Here is a 21,865-nt window from a genome sequence, read left to right on the forward strand (position 1 = left end):
TCACGAGCCAGGTCCCCAGCAGGGGGCGTGCAAGCAAGCACACATTGATGTTTCTCTCCCTTTCTTCTTCCCTTCCCCTGTCTAAAAATAAATACACAAAATTTTATTTTTTTAAAAAATAAAGCTGTTTGAAGAAAAATAAAAATAATGCACCCTGTCCCCAGGAAGAGCAGGCGTTTATCAAAGCTCCATTTAGTAATCAAACACTGTGCGGGGTTAGAGCCTTGCCCCAATCTGATTTAGGGACCATTCCCCCGTGGCACCCATCTCTCTAAAAGAAAAGGAAAAAAAGAGAGAACAAAAGCAATCCTTGCCTTTGAATCCAGAATTGCTTCCTGAGCTCTGACTGGTTTCCCACAGACCCTTAAGGACTCGGTTGTGGAAACCTGGCCCACCTGTGACTTCTCTGAAACGACCTCTTCACCCTCTCTGCCCTTACCCTGCCCTTTCCCTCGCTGCACCCATCACCAGCCAAATGTATGTTACTGGGTATCTGTCCCCTTGCTCGCTGCCGTTTCCTCCCTTCACAGTGGAGGCACCTGGGGTTTGTCTGTCCTGTGCATCACTGATGCCAGTTTCCAGCACATTCCTGGCACTTAGGAGACTCGGGACCTGAATGAGAATGCTGGACGCAGCCCGTGGTGTGATGGAACTGACGGGAACTGCCTCCAGCCAGCAGGGACCTTCTGGTGCTACGCGGTGAGGGCGTACCTCGCGCGCCCGGCCCACTTACCGAGTAACGCCACCAAGAGAAGAATCACGATGATGTTGTTGGCATTCCTCTCCTTGTAGAAGTACAGTAGCGAGCAGAACAGAATGATCTCCACGAGCTACGAAAAGCAGCAAGAGGGGGTGGGCGCGTCAGCGGGCAAGACTGGGAGACCCTGGCAGCCTGGGCTGGAGGTTATTCACTCACTTCACTCGTCACAGACACCCAAGGGCACTGAAAGACCCAGCACTCCCTGAACTACTGAATGGATCCCGTGGGAAAGGAGGGGCCACCGCGTGCGTCTCTCAAGTCCCTGGACAACACGGAGAAGGAGTCTGCTCCATGGTTGCGCTCTGAGGGTGAGGGGCTGGCCTCACATTGACCCTGTCTGGGATGGACAAGATTCACAGGCTGAGATGGTCTCTTCCCACTCTATTGCTCTGTGGGTAACCCCACTGGGGTCTGTGGGGGTCGGTCAAAGAGGGAGACACTTGCTCACCGAGGTGAGCCTTCCACACCCCCTGCCCCCTCACCATGCCTCCAATGTGTGTGTCTCTGCAGAGTAGGAAGAAGAGGGCCCTGGTGTCGGGGAGGTCCGGGTGTGGACTTGGACCTGCTTCTAAACTAGTTGTGTGACCTCGGGCAAGTCACTTAGCTTCTCTGAATTCAGTTACCTCCTCTGTGAAACAGGAATACTGATTCTTACCTTTCAGGGCCACAATTACAGCTTACATTTAATGAACACATAGATAAGCCAGATACTATTCTAAGCATTTCCTCTATCCTCAAGTAATTGAGCCGGCACAATAGTTCTATGAAGTAGGCAGTATTACACCCCCAAGCTAGAAAAATGGCAGAGTCAGGATTTGAACCTAGACACTCTAGCTCCAGGGTCCATGCACTTTACCACTAAGCTACACTGCCCGAGGACAGACGACATGTGCTTGGCAATTACAAGGCTCTCAGTCAGCAGACTTTCTATTAAACAATGGCAAATCTAAAGTGTGAGAATTCCCCTCTTTCTTACGGATCAACAACTTGTCCCTCCTACTCCTTATGGGCTCAGACCCTGGGCAGTACTTTCCAAGGAGTAAAGTCAGCCCAGCAGCCAGCAAAACTAAAGCAAAAATATTCGACAGTAGTTTAGCTCCGTGTGCTTACCCCAACTGCCTACCAAAGATTATTTGTTATAAAAACCAATGCAGCGACATTAATGGCACTTTGAAAAAAAAATTTTAGAAAATTCCTCATAATGAGAGACCACGAAACACAGCTGTTTTCATTTTCCTGTTTCTTCCTGGCTTTGTCTCAGTAAATATATATTTTATCTACTCATTGTCGTAGTCTATGCCCAATTTTATATGGGGCTGCTTTTAGTTACCATAAACAACTTTCATGTTTTATGAAGTTGTCGTAATTATCTTTAACGGCTGCAGAATAGCCCATCAGGCAGATGGAGAGTTATTCCTGACCAGCGTGCGTGCGTCCAGGGGGCCCAATTTCTCCGCCATTCTTCACGATGCCCAAATGCAAGCCGGAACGGCACTTGGCATTGTCTCTCAAGATGGTGGCGTCTGAGCTGGGGCCTCCCGATAGGCCGTGAGTTCTGTGAGCGTGCCTCATTTATTTATTTTTTTAAGTTCACAGTGTCTGGCACGTAAAAGACACTCAGAAGTATTTCTTGAATTTGATTTGGCCAAGTCTCTCCAGCTGGCAGCTCTGTCTCGGTCACAACGAATAAAGACCAACTGAGCATCTGCCAAGTGCTGGGTGGCTTCCACGCCACCGGTGTCTCTCCCGGCAGCCAGCCCAGGTCCAGTGACTTGGCTTCCAGTCAAGTGACTTGGCTAAGGTCACACAGCACATGATGGATTTGAGACTGTGTACAGGGCAAACCTTTTCGTGAAGAGGTAGGTCTCTGGCTCTTTCCCACAGACGTGCCTCCATGACCACTGGAGGTGACACAGGCCCAGCTTAGGGAAATCTTTCTTCTGCCTTATGGGCGATCCGAGGAAAGGCGGTGTTCTGAGGCCTGCAGGGAAGTCCCAGGCTGCTCAGGTCAGAGGGGGCACAGTGAACGCCTTCATCAGCGGGCCACGGTGAAGGACAGTGGTACTCGAGGCCAGGCCGGCCCAGCTTCAAGTCCAGCACTGCTCTCATGGGACTTGGAACAAGCAAGCTAACCTCCCTGAGCCCTGGTTTTTCTATCCAGGAAACAGAGAAAAAACACTTCCCTTCCAGGGTTGTCGAGAGACCCCAAGATGACACAGAAAGTGTTGAGCGCAGAGCCAGGCATGGAACAGGGGTGCTCGTGTACCAGTAGCTTTAGCAAACACCTTCCAGGGGTGTCCACCCTTGTGGCGTCTCTGGGCCACACTGGAAGAAGCGGAGTTATCTTGGGCCACACATTAAATACCTTGCGACACTTACTCACAAAATGATCTCACCATGTTTTAAGTAAATTTACGATTTTGTGTTGGGCCACACCCATAGCCATCCTGGGCCTCGGGTGGCCTGTGGGCTGTGGGCTGGACACCCCTACCCCTCAGACGTTTTCCTTGGTTGGTTTACTTGCGACCCCACATGGGATGTACCTGGGGCCGACAGGACTGAGCTGGGCCAGGGGGTGTAGGAGACCCCGCTTCCTGTGTCTCCCCGTGTCTCCCAGCCGTGTGACACCGGGCAAAAATGAATTAATAAATAACACCTAATAACTGTTTAAAATGTTAACTTTTCTTCTTACCATAAAAGGTTTAAATGCTCCCTGTAGAAGTTTTGGATGATACATAAAGACAAAATAATAGACTCAGTCATCATTCTATCTCTTAGAGACAACTACCGTTGGAATTTTCCCCATGTAGTCTTTTATACTTACATTACATGTGCAGCCTACAAACCAAGTTGTCACTGGCCCCGACCAGTGTGGCTCGGTTGGCTGGGCGTTGTCCCACTAAGCCAGAGGTCACCAGTTCTATTCCTGGTTGCAGGTGCAGTCCCCGGCCGGGGCATGAACGAAAGGCAACCCAGTGATATTTCGCTCTCATGTTCTCACGTTGGTGTTTCTCGCCCTCTCTTCCTCCTCCCTTTCCCCTCTCTCTCACAATAAAATTAAATTAAAATAAAGTGAAGTGAAATGAAGTAACGTAGACACTACTCAGGACCTACGAGAAAAAGCGTTTCCCGTGAACTGTGCACCCTGCACAAGCGTCGTGTTCGGTGCTGTGAAATTCACCACGGCTCACGCGGACCCCTGTTGCTGGGTATTCGGGTTTCTGGTTCCTAGAACCAGACCCCCTCCCCCCTCCCCCCCAACACCTCAGGCAGAAGGCCCAGAGGCTTCTCTCACCATGTACAGGAGAAAAGGCCAGCTCACAAGGTGCCTGGTGATGTTCTCGCCGGTCATCTTCTCGTGACTGTTGGGTGCGAATGTCACCAGCAGGTAGGTGCCCACCACAGCCAGACCGCAGCCCACGAAGGACAAGATGTAGCGCCCTGCGGGGAAGGGGAGGCTGTCACCGGGCTCGCCACAGGTACGAACTACGACAGGTCAGCAGCATTGCCCCGGAAGCACACGCTGCCCCAGATTATGTGACAAGGTAACTCGAGCTGAGATGCTTTCTTGGGAGATTGGCCCAAGGTCTAGCTGGGGACCGGGGCACATGGGGGCAGAGGTCACCTGGCTGCATGCTCTAAGTTAATTTGGCGTCCGTCGGTAACGAAGCCTGACTTCTGGTCTCCTGCGTCTGACTGCCGGGTTTATTCCCCATTGTTTTAGAACGCAGTGAGGGAAAGGGGTGCCTTTTATCTGGCTCTCTACCATACCAACAGCAGGTACTTAACAAATATGGATGGAACGGTTTGGGGACCAGGGATTAAAAAACCCAGCTCGCCTGATGAGAGTGGAATTGAGAACCACGCGGGGGAGTGGGAAACGGATCTCGAAATCGGGGTGAGCTGGTTTTAGAATGAGAAAAGGCACAAGCACAGAGTTAACGGGGGCTCCAATCGGTGAACTTACTCAGAAAGTCCTTGGGTTTCCATTTTTCTTTGATGAATATGATTCCTATGATGGCGCTAGCTATAAAAAAACAAAGAACATGGGTAAAAGAATTGAGGCTGCCACCAGTCAAAAGGAGCCCCTTCGCCCAGGCCCACTGGGCTGTCTCATCTGCCTGGGAGGTTGGACCTGACACTTCCTGTCTTCTCGCGCATGCTCCCAAGAGCTCAGGCCCTACCATTTCCCCGTCATCCCCTCTGGACAGGGAGGGGCCTCTCTGAGCCTTCCCGAGGATTTCTCACAAGACCACGAGCACTGGGTGTTTGTCGAGTACTTCCTGGGCAACAGGCAATTGACTCAAGTTATTTCTGGTATGTTCCCCCTTGATCTGGGTGCTATTATTATTCCCATTTGAAAAACGGGGACACTGAGGCTGAGAGAGGTGAAGGACCCACTAAAGATCGTGCAGCTGGTTGGCAAAGGCTGGACTGGAGCCTGGGGCTGTCGGATGCCAGGGCCCTTGCTCCTCGTCCGGCAATGCCTGCCTCTGACATTTTCACCCTGAATCTTGTTTCCCCTGGACCTTCCACATTCGCAGATGTACTCAAACGTCCTGTGACCGCTCTACAGGACGGGGCTGGCCTGCCCTGAGAACACACCTGGCCCTGCGTCCCTGGGAAAGTCAGTTCACCTGGGTCTCAGGTCCAAGTCTATGAAACAGTGTGCTGGATCCAGGCGCATCAGCTGCGGATTCTTAAATACCCAGGAAATTATCGGTGGCTTGAAAACAGCCACAGTCAGGGGTGTTTAGAACATATAAATCGGAAACACTACAAATCAGGTCTTGCTGTTCCACCGTCCCACTTTTCTGACCCTTTCTTCCCCCCTCCCTCCCTTCCTCTCCTTTCCCTGAGTTGATTGATCAGCACACCACGAAAAATACCTACTCTTCTGACCGATAGGGGCAAATCAATGAGCTAATATACGCAAACCATTTATCACACAGTAAGTGCTCAGTAACTGGGCCATTGTTATTACTAAAGTAGTTGGGACAGTGCCTGATGAGTAATAAGGACCAATAAATGGTGGTGATTACTTTTAACACTGTTTCTCACTGGGTAACCTGGGAAGCTCTAAGAGCCTCTTAATTTCCAGTGGCAGACACCAGAATGCCCCTCATTATAATTCAACCCCTTGTTTTGAAGAATTCGATTGTTTGGATTGTATTACAATTCAAAGACTAATATTTAATGTGCCTGGCCACCCAGCCACTTATCCCTCCTTGTAAATAAAGTCCCTAGAGCCCTTTGGCAAGGTCGGCAGTGGGCAGAGGACAAATCTAAACACACACGGGGGGCAGGGCAGTAACCCGGATGCAGGAAGCAGGCTGGACCTAAGACGACAGGGAATGGTTGGGGCTGTGGCCAATGAGTTGCCTCAACTACAGGCATTCAAACTATATTCCTAAAAACTACTGTGCTGGAAAGAACACGTCCGAGGACCTCATTCACCTCGTGGGCTGCCGGTTTACCAACCCTGGTGAAGAAAAAGAGGGTCTCATCCTAGGATCAGCGAAAGCCTGCCCCCGGGGACTGGCAGTGACTGCCTGAAGCTCCAAGGAGTTTGAGCGCCCATCCCGGCTCGCTCGGAATGAATGCTACGATTGATTAATGATGTCTGCCTTGGGCACAGGATGGGCATGCAGTTGCCACGAGTATGCCCTCCCTGGTGTAGAAGAGGCCCTCTTAATTCCAGGCAGAGTAAGATTCGAAATATGACCTTCTCCTTTAAGGGCAGGGAAGAGCTTCCAGGCAGTGCACTGCTTGCCAGCAAGATGGGAGGAAACACTTCAAAGCAAGTTCATTGCCCTTGCTCCTATGTCCACTGAGCTAGTGATCAGCCGTCCACGAACATCTTTCACGTAAGAAGGAAAGAATTATTTTCTAGTTCTGTTTTATTTGTGACCTCGCGGATTTTAAAGCTCCTTTGTCGTTCAGTTGGTTCCAATGTCTGGGACACCGGCCCAGTGGTTGCAGGAGTCACAGGAAGGCGGCAGAGGAGGTTAATGACGTTTTTAAAGTGGCCTCAGTTGACGTATGAAAGATCAGACAACGGGCTGAATTCCTTAGAGGCGTAAGATACCTGAATTCTGTAAAGGCTTAGAGGATCTTGACAGTGTTAGAATGAATGGGTTAAAGTTTAGCTTCCTTCTGTAGGAGAAATAAAAAGCAATTCTGACAAACTTTCTGAATCTTAAACAGATTCTGGAGCCTGACAGCCCCATTCACATCCCAGCCCTGCTCCTCAATAGCTATGGGATTTGGGGTCATCGACTCCACCATTCTGTGCCTCAGTCTCCTCATCTATAAAATGGGGCTAACAATAGTATTTCCCTCAAAAGACTGCCGGGAGGATTAGGAGAATCAATATTCGCAAACGAGTGTCTTCGACCCTGGTGGGGACACTGTGGTCACACAGGCAGCAAGTCCCAGGGGAGGAATGGGGGCACCGGGACCTCACCTATCACGGAGACTGCGCCGAGGGGCACGATCAGCGAGAGCGGAGCGAAGGCATAGGAGGCGAACACGCCCAGCTCACCCAGCAGCATCAGGAACAGGCCCAGCCACCATGTCTTGGTCTTGAAATAGGCCCGGGGGTCCTTGGAGCCTGCCAGCCGGATGTGGCAGTACTTCTGGAACGGCAAGTAAAGCAGCGGCGCTCTAAGTTACTCTAGGACAGGTTTCAAACTGGCTGGGACACCTTAAAAGTTCCCTGGGAAGGTCTGAAAAAAACACACGCTTCTAACATACATCGCGGCTGTGAGCAGTCTGGGTTGGCAGCCATGGTCTCAGGACCCCCCGTGTAGCCTGGCCTCAGGGTGACCTTCTCCCTCTAACCTCAACGCCCAGGAGTCCCCATGTTTGGGTGCCGGCTCAGCGACACTCTCCTCTGGAGGAGTGTCGGCCACTCTGCTGGGCAGGATGTGGGTGTCAGCGGACCCTTGGGTGGAGACTTGGCCCACATCGGGCTAACACCACCCTTTATTCTGGAACTGTGGACTTGGAACTGAGGCAGTGACTAAGGAAAGGCAGGAAGTCACGCTGACGTCGAGGGCCGAGGCTGCCTTCCGGGGAGGGTTGTGACGGGGGCTGGGGAGACGCACATACAGAAGCAGAGATGCTGGTCTGCAAAAGGAAGGGCATGAGGCAGACAAGCAGCTGGGAGGTCATGCGGCCTCAGAAACATGCCCGCACATATGTGTACACAGGAGCTGAGATGTTCACGTGTGTTTACATCCTTGCTCCAGGGAGGGAGAGGGTTCACCACCAGGGAAGGGGAGGTGGCCACCCTGTTGTGGGATTATTCTGTCCACGGGGTCAAGACTTAGTCTGGGTCCCCCAGAAGCAGTCCCTGAAACGAGGTGTTGGGAGCAGGCAGTTGATTTGGGAAGTGATTCCAGGAAGCACAAGTTGGGGAGTGGGAGGCCCCATGAGGAGTGTACTCACGGGTGAGTCGGTGCCTTAAGCACGTGGGGCTCACTCCCACTGGGACCCTCTGAGAATGCTGTAAACTCACCTCAGAACCACCCCACCTGAGGCCAAAGCCTGACCCCCTCCCTTCTCCGCTGAAGGCTGCCCCCTGGCCATTAACTACCACCCAATACATACGCCATGCCTCCCAGTTATACTTGCAGGCCGGAGATTGTGAAGTAATGGAGAGCACTGGCATTAGAGGGGTGATGGGTGGATGGAGTTGGGGCAAAGAATCAAGAGATTCTGGAAAGACCGGCAAGCTACTGTCCCAGGCCCAGCCTGGGGGGTGAAGGGGGGGCAGTGTGGGCAACAGCAACAGAGCACAGGCCGCTGGGCTTGCACTGGGCGCCCCGGCTCGCTGCCTGGACCTCTGCCCCAGACAGCGCCGGGGGCAAACTCACCTGGAGGTTAAGCGCAATGCTGACCACAAGGTGCCCGAAAATCGCCAAAAGGGCGCCGATCAGGTTTTCCTGTAAGGGAAGTCCACAGAGGCAGATTGAGCTGGGCCTAAGCTAAGGGGCCCCAGGACGCATTTGAAACCCAAGTGTTTGCTGCCCCCGAAAAACATCCATCACAAAGCCCCTCCCCAGACCCTCTGCTGGGGTAGCAGTGAGGAGATGAAGGGAAACCGGGCTGTTGTGGGGCCAGCAGACAAGCCGGTGCTGTTTCAGGGAGCAGGTGTGGAGGGGGTAAGACTGGAAAAGAAACCTGTAAACCTCTTAAGGATTAACCAAACTAAGCAGCAAAAACATGGTTAAAAGGTTACTACGATAATAAAGGCTTATGTTTATGGAGCATTTACACACGTCGGGCACGGCGCTAAGCCCTTTGTACGAATCACCTCCTCTGAGCCACAGGCAGCCCTCCAAAGTGGGTGCTGCTAGGAGACCTGTTTTTAACACGTAAGTTGAAAGGAGTTTATAAATGAACAAAGTGAGGCTCAGAGAAGTAAAACAACCTGCCCAAGGTGAGGACGGAAGGGTTTGGAGCTGGAGGTCTGACTTCCGCTCTCCTGGGGATAACTCCTTCTCCAGACTTCAAGATAAATCAGGAAAGAAACAGCCCCACCTTGTGAGTGCTACCTTCCTGCTAATGACACAGGTGGCTGAGGTTTCTTTAAAAAGCCACGTCTATAAGCATATTAGTCTCCACGAATAATAACTGGCTACAGACTTAGTAACAGCGTAATGTAACTAATGCCCTGTCATCCAAGTGGTTCAAAGGGCTTCCTTGACACTAATTATGCCCCAAACCCTTGTGAAGTGGTGACTGGTACAATTTTATGGGCATTTCAAGTCAAGCAAAGAAGCTGCCTCGGGCCCAGGGGTCAGAGTTTGAACGCACACCTCTGAGCCGCCCCCAGTGCCTGGCAAAGGGCAATTCAGAGTCAGGCGCCAGCAAGTAGGACTCCTGACACAGACGTCCCCCTGCAGGGTCAGAGCTTCTGAACTGTACAGAGGGGTGTCCAGGTCTGTCGGACACCGAGGGAAGTGGGGGCAGTGCCCGGCTAGCTCCCACCACTGGATCCCAGGGGGACTCGCACGTCTGCATGGCTCCTTCTTGCTGCGGAACACTCCGGGTGTTTTCATGGCCGTTACCTGCAGTGTTGGGTGTTCATAATGACTCACAGGGGTCTGACCCTGGACCCAGTGTTCAGTGCAGTGAGACACGTGCGGACTGGAACCCCGCTGCTCCCGCTGCCCGGCAGGCCTCCTGGCGGCCAGCCCCTGCACCTGCGGCATCTCTGGTCCTTGAGGTCCTTCGCCCACAACACCACGTGGGGAGGATTCTTCTGAGGCAATGCCTGCTCGGATTTCAACTGAGGTAGAAGGGGGCGGGGACGGGGAGGAGGGCTGTCCTCATTTTGAAGGCAAATTCCTGGGGGATGGGGGGGGAATCTCAGTTACCTAAGGGGGTCCAAGACTCAGCCCAAGTTACAGAGTGAGCAAAGGGGCAAATCCAGACCTGAACACAGGTCTCCTAACACTTGGTCCCCAGTGCATCACAGGCAGGGAAGGGGTGAGGCCTCCCAACTATCAGGACTTCACGTTTAGGACGCATCTAGTCCAAACTGGGGTATTTTGAGAAGGATGGGGGCTTTATCAATACACGTGGACATGGGGCACAAACCAGGACCCTCGGTCACTGTATGCATCACACAGGCCCTGAACAGGAGTGTTTTTGGGCCACGGAAACGGGTGAGGGCACGACAGGCAGGCAACTGCCTGCTTCTAGCCATGGCTTCAACAGACCAAATATGGGGGGCGGGGAGGGGCAGCGAACCCAAAGCCACTTCCCTCTCTGCGTCAGCTACCTCGTGTGGGCTGGGCACTTTGAAAGCCAGCAGACCTGGGCCGGGGTCCTGCCTCTGCCACTCGCTGCTGTGGGACTTCAAGGGAATCACCTTCACTCTCGGAGCCTCGGTTTCCCCTCTGAAAAATGGAGCTGACTGCAGACCCCCACACGGTTGTCACGTTATGTGAAATAAGGCGCACGTTGAAACCGTACATGCCCCATGAGAGATGCCAAAGCGATTCTAGCTGTTACTGTTATTTTTACGATTTTTATTTGTATCGTTGTCATTACTGTTAGCAGCAGTTCTAAGGACCCTTCTGGTTCTCATAGTCTCTGATCCAAGAATTGATCTTGCACCAGCTACAACTCTGAAAGGAAATAAGCTGTTCCCAGAAAAGTAGCCAACAGTCGCGGAGGCAGGAAACGGCTTGGATACCGGTGTCCCAGGGAAAGCTCAGCGAGAATCTCCTGTTCCAAGGGCCACTTCACCTCTGCCAACAACAACTCTTATTTAAATCCCACGGTGACAGGACCAGTCATCACTTGTTATTGCCACTGACCTCTCACAACCCCGCGGGCTTAAACTGCTAACAGTTCAGCACAGGCACCTGGCTTGCCCTGAGGGTTTCTCCCATTCACGCACAGGAGACACAGCAGCCTGGGTAACCAGGCTCTGCCACCCCTACAGCCTGGTTTCAGGCCAGCTCCTGATGTGTACCTTCTCCAGCAGGTAAGGCATTGCCATTTCAACAGTAAACAACCCGTGTCAGGGACAGAAGGGGCTTCCCAGAGCGCTGGCATAATGCAGGCAGCGGGGAGTGGTGGATAAAATCAAGGGCCTTGGCAATGCACAGACTTCCATTAGAATCCCAGCTTTGTTATACCTACTGTGTGGCACTGGGCAAGTTAATGAGCCTCTCAGTGTGTCGGTTTCCTCAGATGTAAAATGGGATTATATTGCACCCACCTTCTGGGGCTTTTGTGAAGATTAGCACAGTCCTTGTCATCGAGTAAGCACTCAACAGATCTTAGCTGCTATTATTATTGTGATGAGATTAATCACTACAGTAACTGTGAATGGGCTATGGATGGAAGTGTGGATCTCGGACCACACTATTTCCTGACCGGAAGGCTGACAAAGGCTTCATGGAAAAGGTGATACCTGAGCTGGAGCTGGAAGGGTGGGTAGGATTTCCAAAGGCAGAAGTGGGATGGTGCGGGTAGCTTCCGTTTCCTCTGTAAACTCAGGCCATCTTCACGACCACCCTCTAGGGTGGATTTAAAACCGACCTGCAGAGGAGTTCCATGGCTTTCCCCAAGTCATAAAGCTAGCGAGTGACAGAGTGGAGATCTGAAGCCAGGTATCTCGGATTCTAAAGGCCGGGGTCCTAATACCCAGCTCTGTCTCTGTTTGTGCACCATATTCTGTCCTGGAGGGCGGGCCCTCGTGGAAATAGCTTCCCCTACCGCCCTGTAGACTGTAAGCCCCTTCAGGGAAGTGCTATTCCAACAGTGCACACAGCTCCCATCCCACCAGGTGCAGGCGTGGATACATAGGCTCAGTTGAAGTGCCTATTTGCTAAATAGAAGAAATGGAGGCCCGACTCCTCTGGGTGGAGGCACAGCCTCCAATGTCAATGACTCGCTGCCATGCTGCCTCGTGGGTGGCTTGGCTGTGGGTCTCTGTCACAGACCACCTTCCCCCAACAACCAGGATTCATTCCCCGTTGGGTCGGGTAGAGCACGGGGCTGCAACTCAAGGCGAGCTGCATGCTCCTACCTCCATCCCACTGATCAAGTTGGACTTGGGGCTGCTTGACGTTCTCCTTGCCCCACAGGAAAGAGGCGGTGTGAGGGCAGCCCGCCCAGCCCACAGGCCCACTTTTCTCTGAGAGCTCCCCACGGTGAAGGGGCCCAGGGATCATGTCTGCCAGATCATGTCCGCCCCCGGGCCACCACTCATTGGACCAATGTAGACACCACTCAGATCTTCCCTCTTTTGAAGGGGGATCTAAGGGTTCAAGTACCTTCCCAGCCCCACTGCCCTTCCTGCCCTTGGGCTTCATGAGCCACTCTGTAGCCTTATTAGATTCCCTGTTTTACCTTAGTGTTTCTGAAAGCAGTTTTTATTCCTGGCAAGCAACACAGCCTGAACAAAATCAAAAGAAGGAGACAACTTCCCTTAAAAACTCTTTTTCTTACCCCCAGGCAAAATGTTTTAAATATTTTATTTATTTATTTTTTTAGAGAGAGTAAGGGAGAGAGATGGGGAGAGAAACATTGATCGGTTGCCTCTCACACGCTGCTAATGGGGGACCTGGCCTGCAACCCAGGCATGTGCCCTGACAGGGAATTGAACCGGGAATCGAACCAGCAACCCTTTGGTTTGCAGGGCGATGCCCAACCCACTGAGTCACAGCAGTCAGGGCTCCCCCTGGCACAATTAACTATACCTGCCTCTGCTCTCTGCACCTTAATATTCTTTTTGATAACCACGAGGCATTTCCAAGTCAGGGAGCTTCTTTATGCCTATACCACTTGGGCTGGGGGCTTTTTTATTGGTCCACACAGCCCTGGAGGGACGAAGGATGAAGGATGGAGGGAGGTATTACTACCACCATTCTACCCATAACAAGCTCTGACAGGTTAAGCCATCACGCCCAAGGTCACTTAGTTAGAAAGGAACAGAGCAGGGACTTGAACCCGGGTCTTTGTCCTTTTACCCCGCCTGGTGTTTGAGATAGCTCACACCCCTTTGTTCACATCCTTGTCTCCCACCTCAATTCTCAGGCTCTTTGGCAGAGTCGGCACAGATTATTTGTTTTTGCTCTGGCACGAAGGCATTTCTATAATAAGTAACTGAATTAATTTGTGATTAAAATGGAAACATTCAACATCTCATCAGGGAGAGTGTTGCCTTTTCTCTGCTTCCGTGTTTGTCTCTTTGGCAACCATTCCACACAGGACCAATTATATTAATACCATTTTCTTATTTTCTGTGTTCTTGGCGCTCTGGCATTGGCGGCCTCTCTGAGTAAGACAGACTGCCTCTCACAGGCCAAGCCATTCTTAGCAGAGCAACGGGACACGCACTCTGGATGTTCGCTGTTTACCGACACCCTGCGTTAGAAATAGTCTGCACACCTGACCGGAGGGGGTCTGCCAGCAGGTCCTGATACGGACGCTCAGCAGATCACCGGACAATCATCCCAACGGCACGCTTTCCATCGCGATTCTACTCAGTGACGTGTGGGCAACCACCAAGGCACAAAACTTCCTGTACAATCTGATCAAATCTGTGATGCCAGAAACAGACTACAAGCAAATAATACTGAAGTATGAGCTTAACTTGTCTATGAGCAATGGGATAGGTAATTGAAAAAAAAATCAAATTTTGCCCTGGCTGGTGCAGCACAGTGCGCTGAGTGCCAGCCTCCAAACCGACAGGTCGCCAGTTCAGTTCCCAGTCAGGACACATGCCTAGGTTTCTGGCCAGGTTCCCACTTGCAGGTACTCAAGAGGCAATTGATTGATGTATCTCTCACACATCAATGTTTTTCTCCCTCCTTTCTTCTCTCTCTAAAAGTAAATAAATAAAATCTTTAAAACAAATCAAATCTTCTAAGTGTGACTGTATTCTTTTAAAAATATTTCTCTACCTCCCTGTATTTTTGTATTTGAATGAGCGTTCCTTTTCTTTTGGTTACACGTTCTCCTGCGTGTGTAGAGAGCCGGCCTGTGTCTACCGGTGACAGGCACGCATGCCCTGGAAGTCTCTGTTAGCTGAAGCTGTGCTTTGTCTGTTACCTTCTCATTAGAGAAATACAAAATTCCAAAACCAAAAAAAAGCGCTCTTGCCTTGTAGGAGAAGGAGCCCTGGCTGGCGGGGCTGGTGCTGCTCGTGGGCGGGAGCTGCTGCGGGGCGGCGCTGTGGGCTCCATCCATGGTGGTCTAACGGCGCATTCTGCAGGCCTGGCTCGGAGGCTGGGGCTGTTGCTAAGCAGGTTGGGGGCAGAAAGCCGTGTCCCCTCGTGGTGTTCACCTGCTCCGACCGGCCATCTCTGTCTCACACAGGAACTGCACTTCAGGGCTCTGCTGGCTGATTTACAGCCCCCTCCTCATCTTTGCACAGAGAAGTGCAAACTTCTCTCTCTCCCCAGCAGACACCCAGGAATGCGTTTCCGAATCTTGCAGTGCTCTGGGGAGGGGGGTGGAGGAACATTAAAAATGCATGTAGCATGAAACAGGGAGGCCAACTTTGTTACCTGAGAATACCAGTGAGAAGTGAGGCCATTTACAAAATTATATCATGACTTGACCCCCCCTTATAAAGACATAGCTCCTCCACCCCAGAATCTTTCTCCTTGGCCCTTAAAAATCCCCTATCATCTCCCCTTCCACTTTCTTCCTCCCATTATATCCTAATTTAAGTCCTACCTTTTCCATAGGCTCCTCTACATAAGAGAATCCTACTTCTCCAAGCCTCAAAAAAAAACAAAAAAAAAAACCAAACCCAAAACAAAAACAAAAACAAAAAACTGCAAAAAACCCTCCACTGCCATAAATAGGGAACATCTGGGTTCTGACCTAGGACAGAAAGAATGAGAAGAGTTATCTCCATGGAAGAGGGAAGAACTGGGCTGCTACCGAGGGTCACAGAGGTGACACTGGCCTGGAAGGTGGCTACGTGACCAACTCGCTTCGCCTCCGGGAGAGTGGGGGTAATAATGTGACTTCAAGTACAACCAGCAATGATGGCAATTCCTGTTAACTCCACTGGACTGATTCCTTTCCGGGGGTCTCAAACTTTTCTACCAAACAGAGTAGAGAAAGTATGCCTCTCGTGGTCTGGGAAGCATGACCTAACTGCCACCCCCAAGAAAATGTGAAGGGTTTCTTTGAGGCCCTCTTATATTGAAACAAAATCATACAAATTTGGGTTCTACTGCAAAGTCCATGTTTATTTTCATAGAAAAATATTTTAGGTTGCTTTTTATCTGCCATGTGCTACTGGTTTTACCTTGGGCAAATCATTTAACTTTTCAGCTAGTTTCCTCTGCTGTAAAATGCAGATACCCCACAGGGTTGTGGGGAGAACTTGCTGAAATCATGCATGTAAAATGCATGCACAGTGAGTAGTGAATGAATGTCAGCTGTTATAAATATTGCTTTTAAGCCCTGGCTGGTGTAGCTCAGTGGATTGAGAGTTGGCCTGCGAACCACACAATCGAGGTTTGATTCCCAGTCAGGGCACATGCCTGGGTTGCAGGCCAGTTCTCAGCAGGGGACTCACGAGAAGCAACCATACATTGATATTTCTCTCCTTCTCTCCTTCCCTTCCCCTCTAAAGATAAAGAAATAAAATCTAAAAACAAATCTCTAAAAAATATTGCTTTTATTCTTACCAGTTTAATTATTTAATTTACCCATGGATATTCCTTTCTTTGTTTCATGCAACAAATATTTATGGAGGGCTTATTATGTGTCTCTGCCATACCCCCAGGCCCCAAAAGGCTGCCCCTGGTCTTCTCTGTGGCCTCAGTTTCTTCCGTTATCTGGAAGATAGCCTGGGTCCCAGGAACAGTGGTTCATGGAATGACTAGCATAGTCATGTGTCATGGGGCGAACACTGTGTCTGGCATCTAGGAGACACCAGATGCAGGGCTTGGCATAGGAACAGCCATGAAGACCACTGGGCCCAGATGTCACGTTATCAAAGGGCCTTCAGATGGGGTTATACTTCTGTGTGTGTGTGTGTGTGTGTATACACACACACACACACACACATATATATATATATACACATGCACACTTTACACTCATCAGGCAACTTCATAACTTACATCCCATAACCAGACCTCCCAGAACATAAAGCCCTAAGAATATTTGTAATCTTGTGAAAAGCATACTTATTTATCACTTCACTTTTATGTGTGTGTGACAAGGGTTATTGTGTTAAATTCTTCATCCCTATTTTAACATTTTAGTACAACAGCCTTAGGAAGAAAGAGTGGCCGAGGGCTCTCTCTACCTCGACAAAATCCTTAGAAGCTTTCAACCTGGAGCTGGAGGGGCACACACTGGCAAGACATCTGCTGAATCCCCTGTTCAGTTGCTCCCTCCCCAGACCTAGTCCTGGCACGATGACTTCCATGCTACCTCCTGACAGCCTGCAGAGGCAGGCCTGTTAAGCACCTGCTGCTGCACTGTGGCTGCTTCCCAATCAAGACTGGTACTCAACTGCAACTCCAGAGATTCAACAGATACACTCAACCCCACCCGCAGGATGTGAGAGAAAGCAAACAGGCCTTGGGGACACACCAAGGGGGTGATGGGAACCCAGGCCTGCTACCCTCCTCTAGACTAGCTGGTTCGGCCAGGTGGATTTGTTTCTGCTTTGTTTGTGATGGTGGCGGTGGTTGCTGTCATTTAATTTGCTTTTTAAAAGCAGCCTCCCTCTCTGCCTCAGGAAGACCAAGGCCCCTGAGGAACTGTCTATGAAAAAGGGCTCTCCCTAGCTGCTAGGAGTTTGGACTAAAAGCCTTGGAGGGACGCTTTGCAAGTTGTCCTTCCTTATAAGGTGCACACACTTCTCCCAGTGGCTCCCTTTTCCTGACTTCAAAGCACTTCCCCAGGACGGACATAAGCCCAAGGGGCAAGGAACTGACTGTCACCAGCCGTCCCTTAATTTTGAGGCCCTTACAGTCACCACGGAGCACAGGGTTCCTGCTGGAGAAAGGAAAGGTATAATTCTCTAGGTGTTTGCTCCACTCCACCCTGTTCGCCTTATCTCAATGAATTACAGTATCTCACCAACCCATAGAGCAGGTTTCACAGAGGAGAGAACTATAGTCATGGCTGCTAAGAGTAAGGTCTGTATCAGAATTTGGCTCGATCTAAAAAATAAGGAAAAATAGATAAAACATGCTCCTCCCCCACGATTCAGCTTTTTTTGCTGTTGAGTGTCAGTTGGTTGCTCCCCAGTCCCTTCCTAGTGAATTGGAAACTGCAACTTCCAGCAGGCAACGCAGATCAGAAATACTTCCTCTTACTGCACCTGCTATTGCCAGAAAGCCCGAGCCAACGTGGATAGGAATAATTTTGGCAAAGTTACTCCATTTCACTTTCTGATTTAGCAAAGCCTGTAATCACCTTCATTATGGCAAATCCATGCCCCCGTCCTCTCACTCCCGATGCCAAAATGGAAAAAATATTTGGAGGCAGCGAGACTCACACTGACAAGGCTGATGACAGCAGGAAGGAGGGGTAATTTATACTAGGGAACCTGAGATAATTACAAATGCACTTGCTTTTCCAGAAACGAAGACTGAACTCAAGTCCCCCCTCTATCAGCCTTAATCACTACTCACCGGCGGCGTCTCCTCCGAGGCCCACCTATCAGAGATTTCAGAGAAATGACTTTGACTCTTCGCGCAACCGGAGACACAGCCCCCTTAATTCCTTCCCCAACTCGGTGCTGCCTGGATCCTGCAGTGTTTTGCTTTCAGAGACCACAATTTGATTTGCTCTGCCCCCTGCCAATCATAAACTGGAGACACTTCGCTCAGACGAGTGGCTGTGAGGAGAAGGGTAGGCGGGTCATCTCCTGGTATTGGCTGCGCCGCAAAGCTTGGTTGAAGCGCAGGGTGAGACTTTGGAAGGCGGCGCCCTGCTGGAGCGCTGTGCTCGCCTGAAGCGGGTCCCCTCTACCGGTCGCAGGAGGGACCTTGGAGCATACTCGGCTCCCCGTCTCCCTCTGTCCCGGAGAGCTCCGGTGGTGGGCAGCTTGCCAGGTGTCCTTCCTGCTTAACCTCAGAGCCACTTCCCGGATTTTGCTCCACTTCCCGGATGTTCCCCTACACTCTCGCCACGATCCAAATCCTGCACATCCTTCTAGACCTGGTCCCCCCCAGGCCCTGCCTGCCCTCCCGGAACACCGACTGGGTGCACTGTATACCAGCCCTCCCGGCATGTCCGCAGTTCAGCAGCTCTTGATAATTTCCGGCGAGCCCAGCTGGCCGTGATGTTTCCCTGATGCACAACTGGAATCCTACGACGAGCATGGAACGTAACACCTTTCCACTCACACGCATTTCACTCCAAATCCTCTGAATGAGACACTGAGCTCACCCCATTTGACCGATGAAGAAACGGCATTTGGGCAGAGCGAGCCCTCAATGGTGACAAAGAGCCAGTTATGCTAGAGAGAGCTCAGAGGGAACACCTGAGAGCGGATCGAGGATGGGACTGGTGCGAGAATTTTCTGGAGCGTGGGTGATAGGAGCTGCCTTCAGAAGGATGATGGGACAGGGATAAGTGGTATCGAGATGTTTGGATTTCTTCCTAAGTTTAAAGGGAAGCCGTAGGAGGGTTCTAAGCAGGGGAATGACAAGATGAGGTGTGACTGCTCCGAAGTGGGTGAAGAGGGACTCAAGGAGCAATACGTGGTTGAATTTGAACCATGGCCCAGAGCAATTGTTTTCGTTTGTTATTATAAACTGGGATTGGATGGTTAGTTCTCTTAGGCTCATTCCTTGCAGTAGGATTTTCGGGTGGACAAATTATAAGGCTCTTTGTCCATCACAAGAGTTTCGAGGGGTCGCGTAGATAAGCCCCTATTAAGTTTCCCCACGGTCCCGGGGTTGTTAAACTGAAGTCTAAAATTCTGGCAGCTTCCCTGCAGTTTTTAAGACGTCTCTAACGATTGGTCAATAACTTTTCTTTCTAAAGAAACAGAGGACACCATTGGCTAGAATTACTCAGGCTGGAAGGCGGACTCTAGAATGTTAGGCCTGTGGTTGCCATAGCGACGGGGAAGGTTGGGCAAGGCGAGACTCGTCCTTGGGAGATCCGAGGAGGTAGGAGGCGGTTCCTGGCGGGGCACGGGTCCCAGGGTCAGGAGGGGAGGAGGACCTAGAGTACCTCATGGGACTGCCACTGAGTCCCCGTGCTCCTGGGTGCTTGTCGAATTTTGGTGCTTTCTAGGTGATGGCCTGAGGGCGAGAAGCCACCGTTGGAGGTGACCCTCCCTGGAATTGTGCCCTCAGAGTCTCTGCCTGAAAAGTGGTGATTATAACCCGTTTGCCCTTCCGACAGAGCTTCTGTGATGGGAGTGGGCATCTGACTCCCCTGCCTCAGCCCCTGCGAATGTACAAACGTTTGGGGGCTGCGGTGCCTGGCAGCTGGTGGGTGACAAAGAGGAGAATTCTAATCCCAGCTCCTTACAGGTCCCTCTGCCAACATCTTTCCTGCTCCGGGGCTCAGTTTCTAGCGCTCTAGAAAACAAAATGTGAGACTGGAATCTAGTGCTCACTAGCCGGCTGCGAAACTTTCCGACACGTGTTCTCAGCTTATGAAAATTATCAAATGGGTTATTTACCTGACAGTGCTTTGAAAAGTGTAAAATATTTCCAAAATGCACCACAGCATTGTAACTGAATGGATAAAAATCTCATAGTCAAAACTACTCATGCAAATGCCATAAAGTAACAGCATACATGGTGTAGCATATATTGATATACCCCATACATTAACATACATGCATAAATGCATAAAATGTGTGATGACAAAGGTTTTTAAAAAACATGGAGGTGGTGGAGTGAAAACATGCCTATGACTGTAGTCATGCAGCTCCTGAAGGAAGGAGTTGTATTAGGGGTACATCTATACACATTGTTGCCAAAATGTGGTTACTCCTAGCAAACACCGTCACTCATTCATTCCACAAATATTTACTGAGTAACTACTATGTGCCAGCAAACAGACCGGGGATTCAGTGGTGGACATTCTCTCGGGGAAGATCCTAAAGAAATATACATAAAATAAGATGTTGGATAGAAAAAAAATGTAATGGGAAAAATAAGGCAGAGGCCCCGGTTTAAGAAAGCTGGGGTGGTGCTTCTTCAGAGCAGTCAAGGAAGTCGCCCCTAAGGTTTGAGCAGAGACCCAGGTGAATCTGGTGACAAGGCCAAAAGACGATGCCCGACGGAGTGCGGGGAGCAGTCCTGGTGCAAGCCACAAGGAGGCGTCACAGAAGCTGAAGAGGTCCCTCATGGAGAAGGGGATTATTAGTCTTTAGGTAGTGTGATATGACAGCCACCTTTACAAACTTGAAGACTAGTTATATAGAACAGTGACTTTCAAATTTTTTTTACTATAACCCGTGGTTAGAAATACATTTTACATTGTGATCTAGTACACACACATACATAACAAACGAATTTAACAAAAACCCACAGGCTATGACCTGGATTTTGAAAATCACTGGTGTGGAAGAAGAATGAACCTTATTCTGAGCTGACTTGAAGGGTTGGAATTAGGAGAGAGAGACAGAAAGAGAGAGAGATGCTTTGGTACGTACAGATAGGGACTTTTTACAATTAGAAATACCCAACAGTGAACTGCCTCAAGAATTTTTGAACTGAGTTCTAGGGAATCCCAACATTCAGTGAAAATTCAAGGCAGCTTCAAAATTAGGAACATGAAAAGGCAAGCCTCTGACTGGGAGCAAAGATTTCCAAAACATTATATATGTTTTGATGAAGGGCTTGTATCCAGAATATACTAAGAACTTCCACAACTCTGTAATAAGATGACCCACTTGTTTAAAAAAGGGCAGAAGATTTGAACAGACAGACACGTCACCAAGGAAGGTAAACAGGTGGCAAATAAGCACATGAAAATATACAAATGAAAGTAACAATGAGATACCACTGTAGAACCACTAGAATGAATCAATTAATGAGATGTATCAGGAAAGTGTTGGTGAGGGTGAGTAGCAGATCGAACAAACGGCCAATACGCGCAACAGCTGGAAGAATCCCCAAAGCATTGTGCTAAGTGGGAAAAAAAAGACACAATAACAGTGTATACTGTCTGATTACATATATATGACATTCTAGAAAAGGCACCAGCTGTGACCAAAAGCAGGGCAATGGACGCCACACACCGGGATTGGGAGGATATCGTCTGCAAAGAAGCTCAGAACACTTTTTTGGGATGGATATATTTACATTTGAACTGTGGTTTGGTAATTCACGCCATTTTAAACATTTGCCAAAATTTAGAATTGTACACGTAGAACTACTGGATTATAACGTATACAAATGATCTCATTGAAGATAGGTTTATAAAATGCAAGCCTCGGAAAGCTCTGGAAGCAGCTCCTGCCGGGAGGTACTTAGAGAGCTCCCCCTACAGGCGCTGAGTGCGGTGCGCTGGCCACTCGAGGTCAGAGAGCCTGGTAAACCTCAGCCCCGCCCACAGCATTTCCTAAGTCTGCAGAGAGAACAGCACTCACTCAACGTAGTTAGCGAAACCATGGGAAATGAC

At 50.2% G+C, this 21,865-nt stretch overlaps 2 protein-coding genes across 5 annotated transcripts in view; one reads left to right on the top strand and one right to left on the bottom strand.

The window, feature by feature from the left end:
• The window catches only part of NIPAL3 (NIPA like domain containing 3), a 43,591-nt gene that overhangs the window by 14,166 nt on the left and 7,560 nt on the right, over positions 1 to 21,865 (bottom strand). The window contains exons 1-7 of one of the 2 annotated variants that reach the window (XM_037032684.1): positions 17,905 to 18,050; positions 14,393 to 14,732; positions 8,641 to 8,709; positions 7,227 to 7,398; positions 4,728 to 4,787; positions 4,056 to 4,201; positions 734 to 830 (exon numbers count right to left, since the gene is read on the bottom strand). In XM_037032684.1, coding sequence (XP_036888579.1) covers positions 734 to 830; positions 4,056 to 4,201; positions 4,728 to 4,787; positions 7,227 to 7,398; positions 8,641 to 8,709; positions 14,393 to 14,479 — 631 coding nt within the window. In that variant the 5' untranslated portion in view covers positions 14,480 to 14,732; positions 17,905 to 18,050. Of the gene's footprint in view, positions 1 to 733; positions 831 to 4,055; positions 4,202 to 4,727; positions 4,788 to 7,226; positions 7,399 to 8,640; positions 8,710 to 14,392; positions 14,733 to 17,904; positions 18,051 to 21,865 lie in introns of those variants that run through there. The other variant, XM_037032685.1, reaches the window with a different exon arrangement.
• The window catches only part of STPG1 (sperm tail PG-rich repeat containing 1), a 39,052-nt gene continuing 36,532 nt past the window's right edge, over positions 19,346 to 21,865 (top strand). For 2 of the 3 annotated variants that reach the window (XM_037032687.1, XM_037032689.1), the window contains exon 1: positions 19,346 to 19,392. The gene's annotated coding sequence lies outside the window, so the exon portion shown is untranslated. Of the gene's footprint in view, positions 19,393 to 19,759; positions 19,824 to 21,865 lie in introns of those variants that run through there. The other variant, XM_037032688.1, reaches the window with a different exon arrangement.

The sequence above is a fragment of the Sturnira hondurensis genome, unplaced genomic scaffold (assembly GCF_014824575.4).
Source record: "Sturnira hondurensis isolate 20B ecotype Veracruz unplaced genomic scaffold, ASM1482457v3 Scaffold0021555, whole genome shotgun sequence".
Lineage (NCBI taxonomy): Eukaryota > Metazoa > Chordata > Mammalia > Chiroptera > Phyllostomidae > Sturnira > Sturnira hondurensis.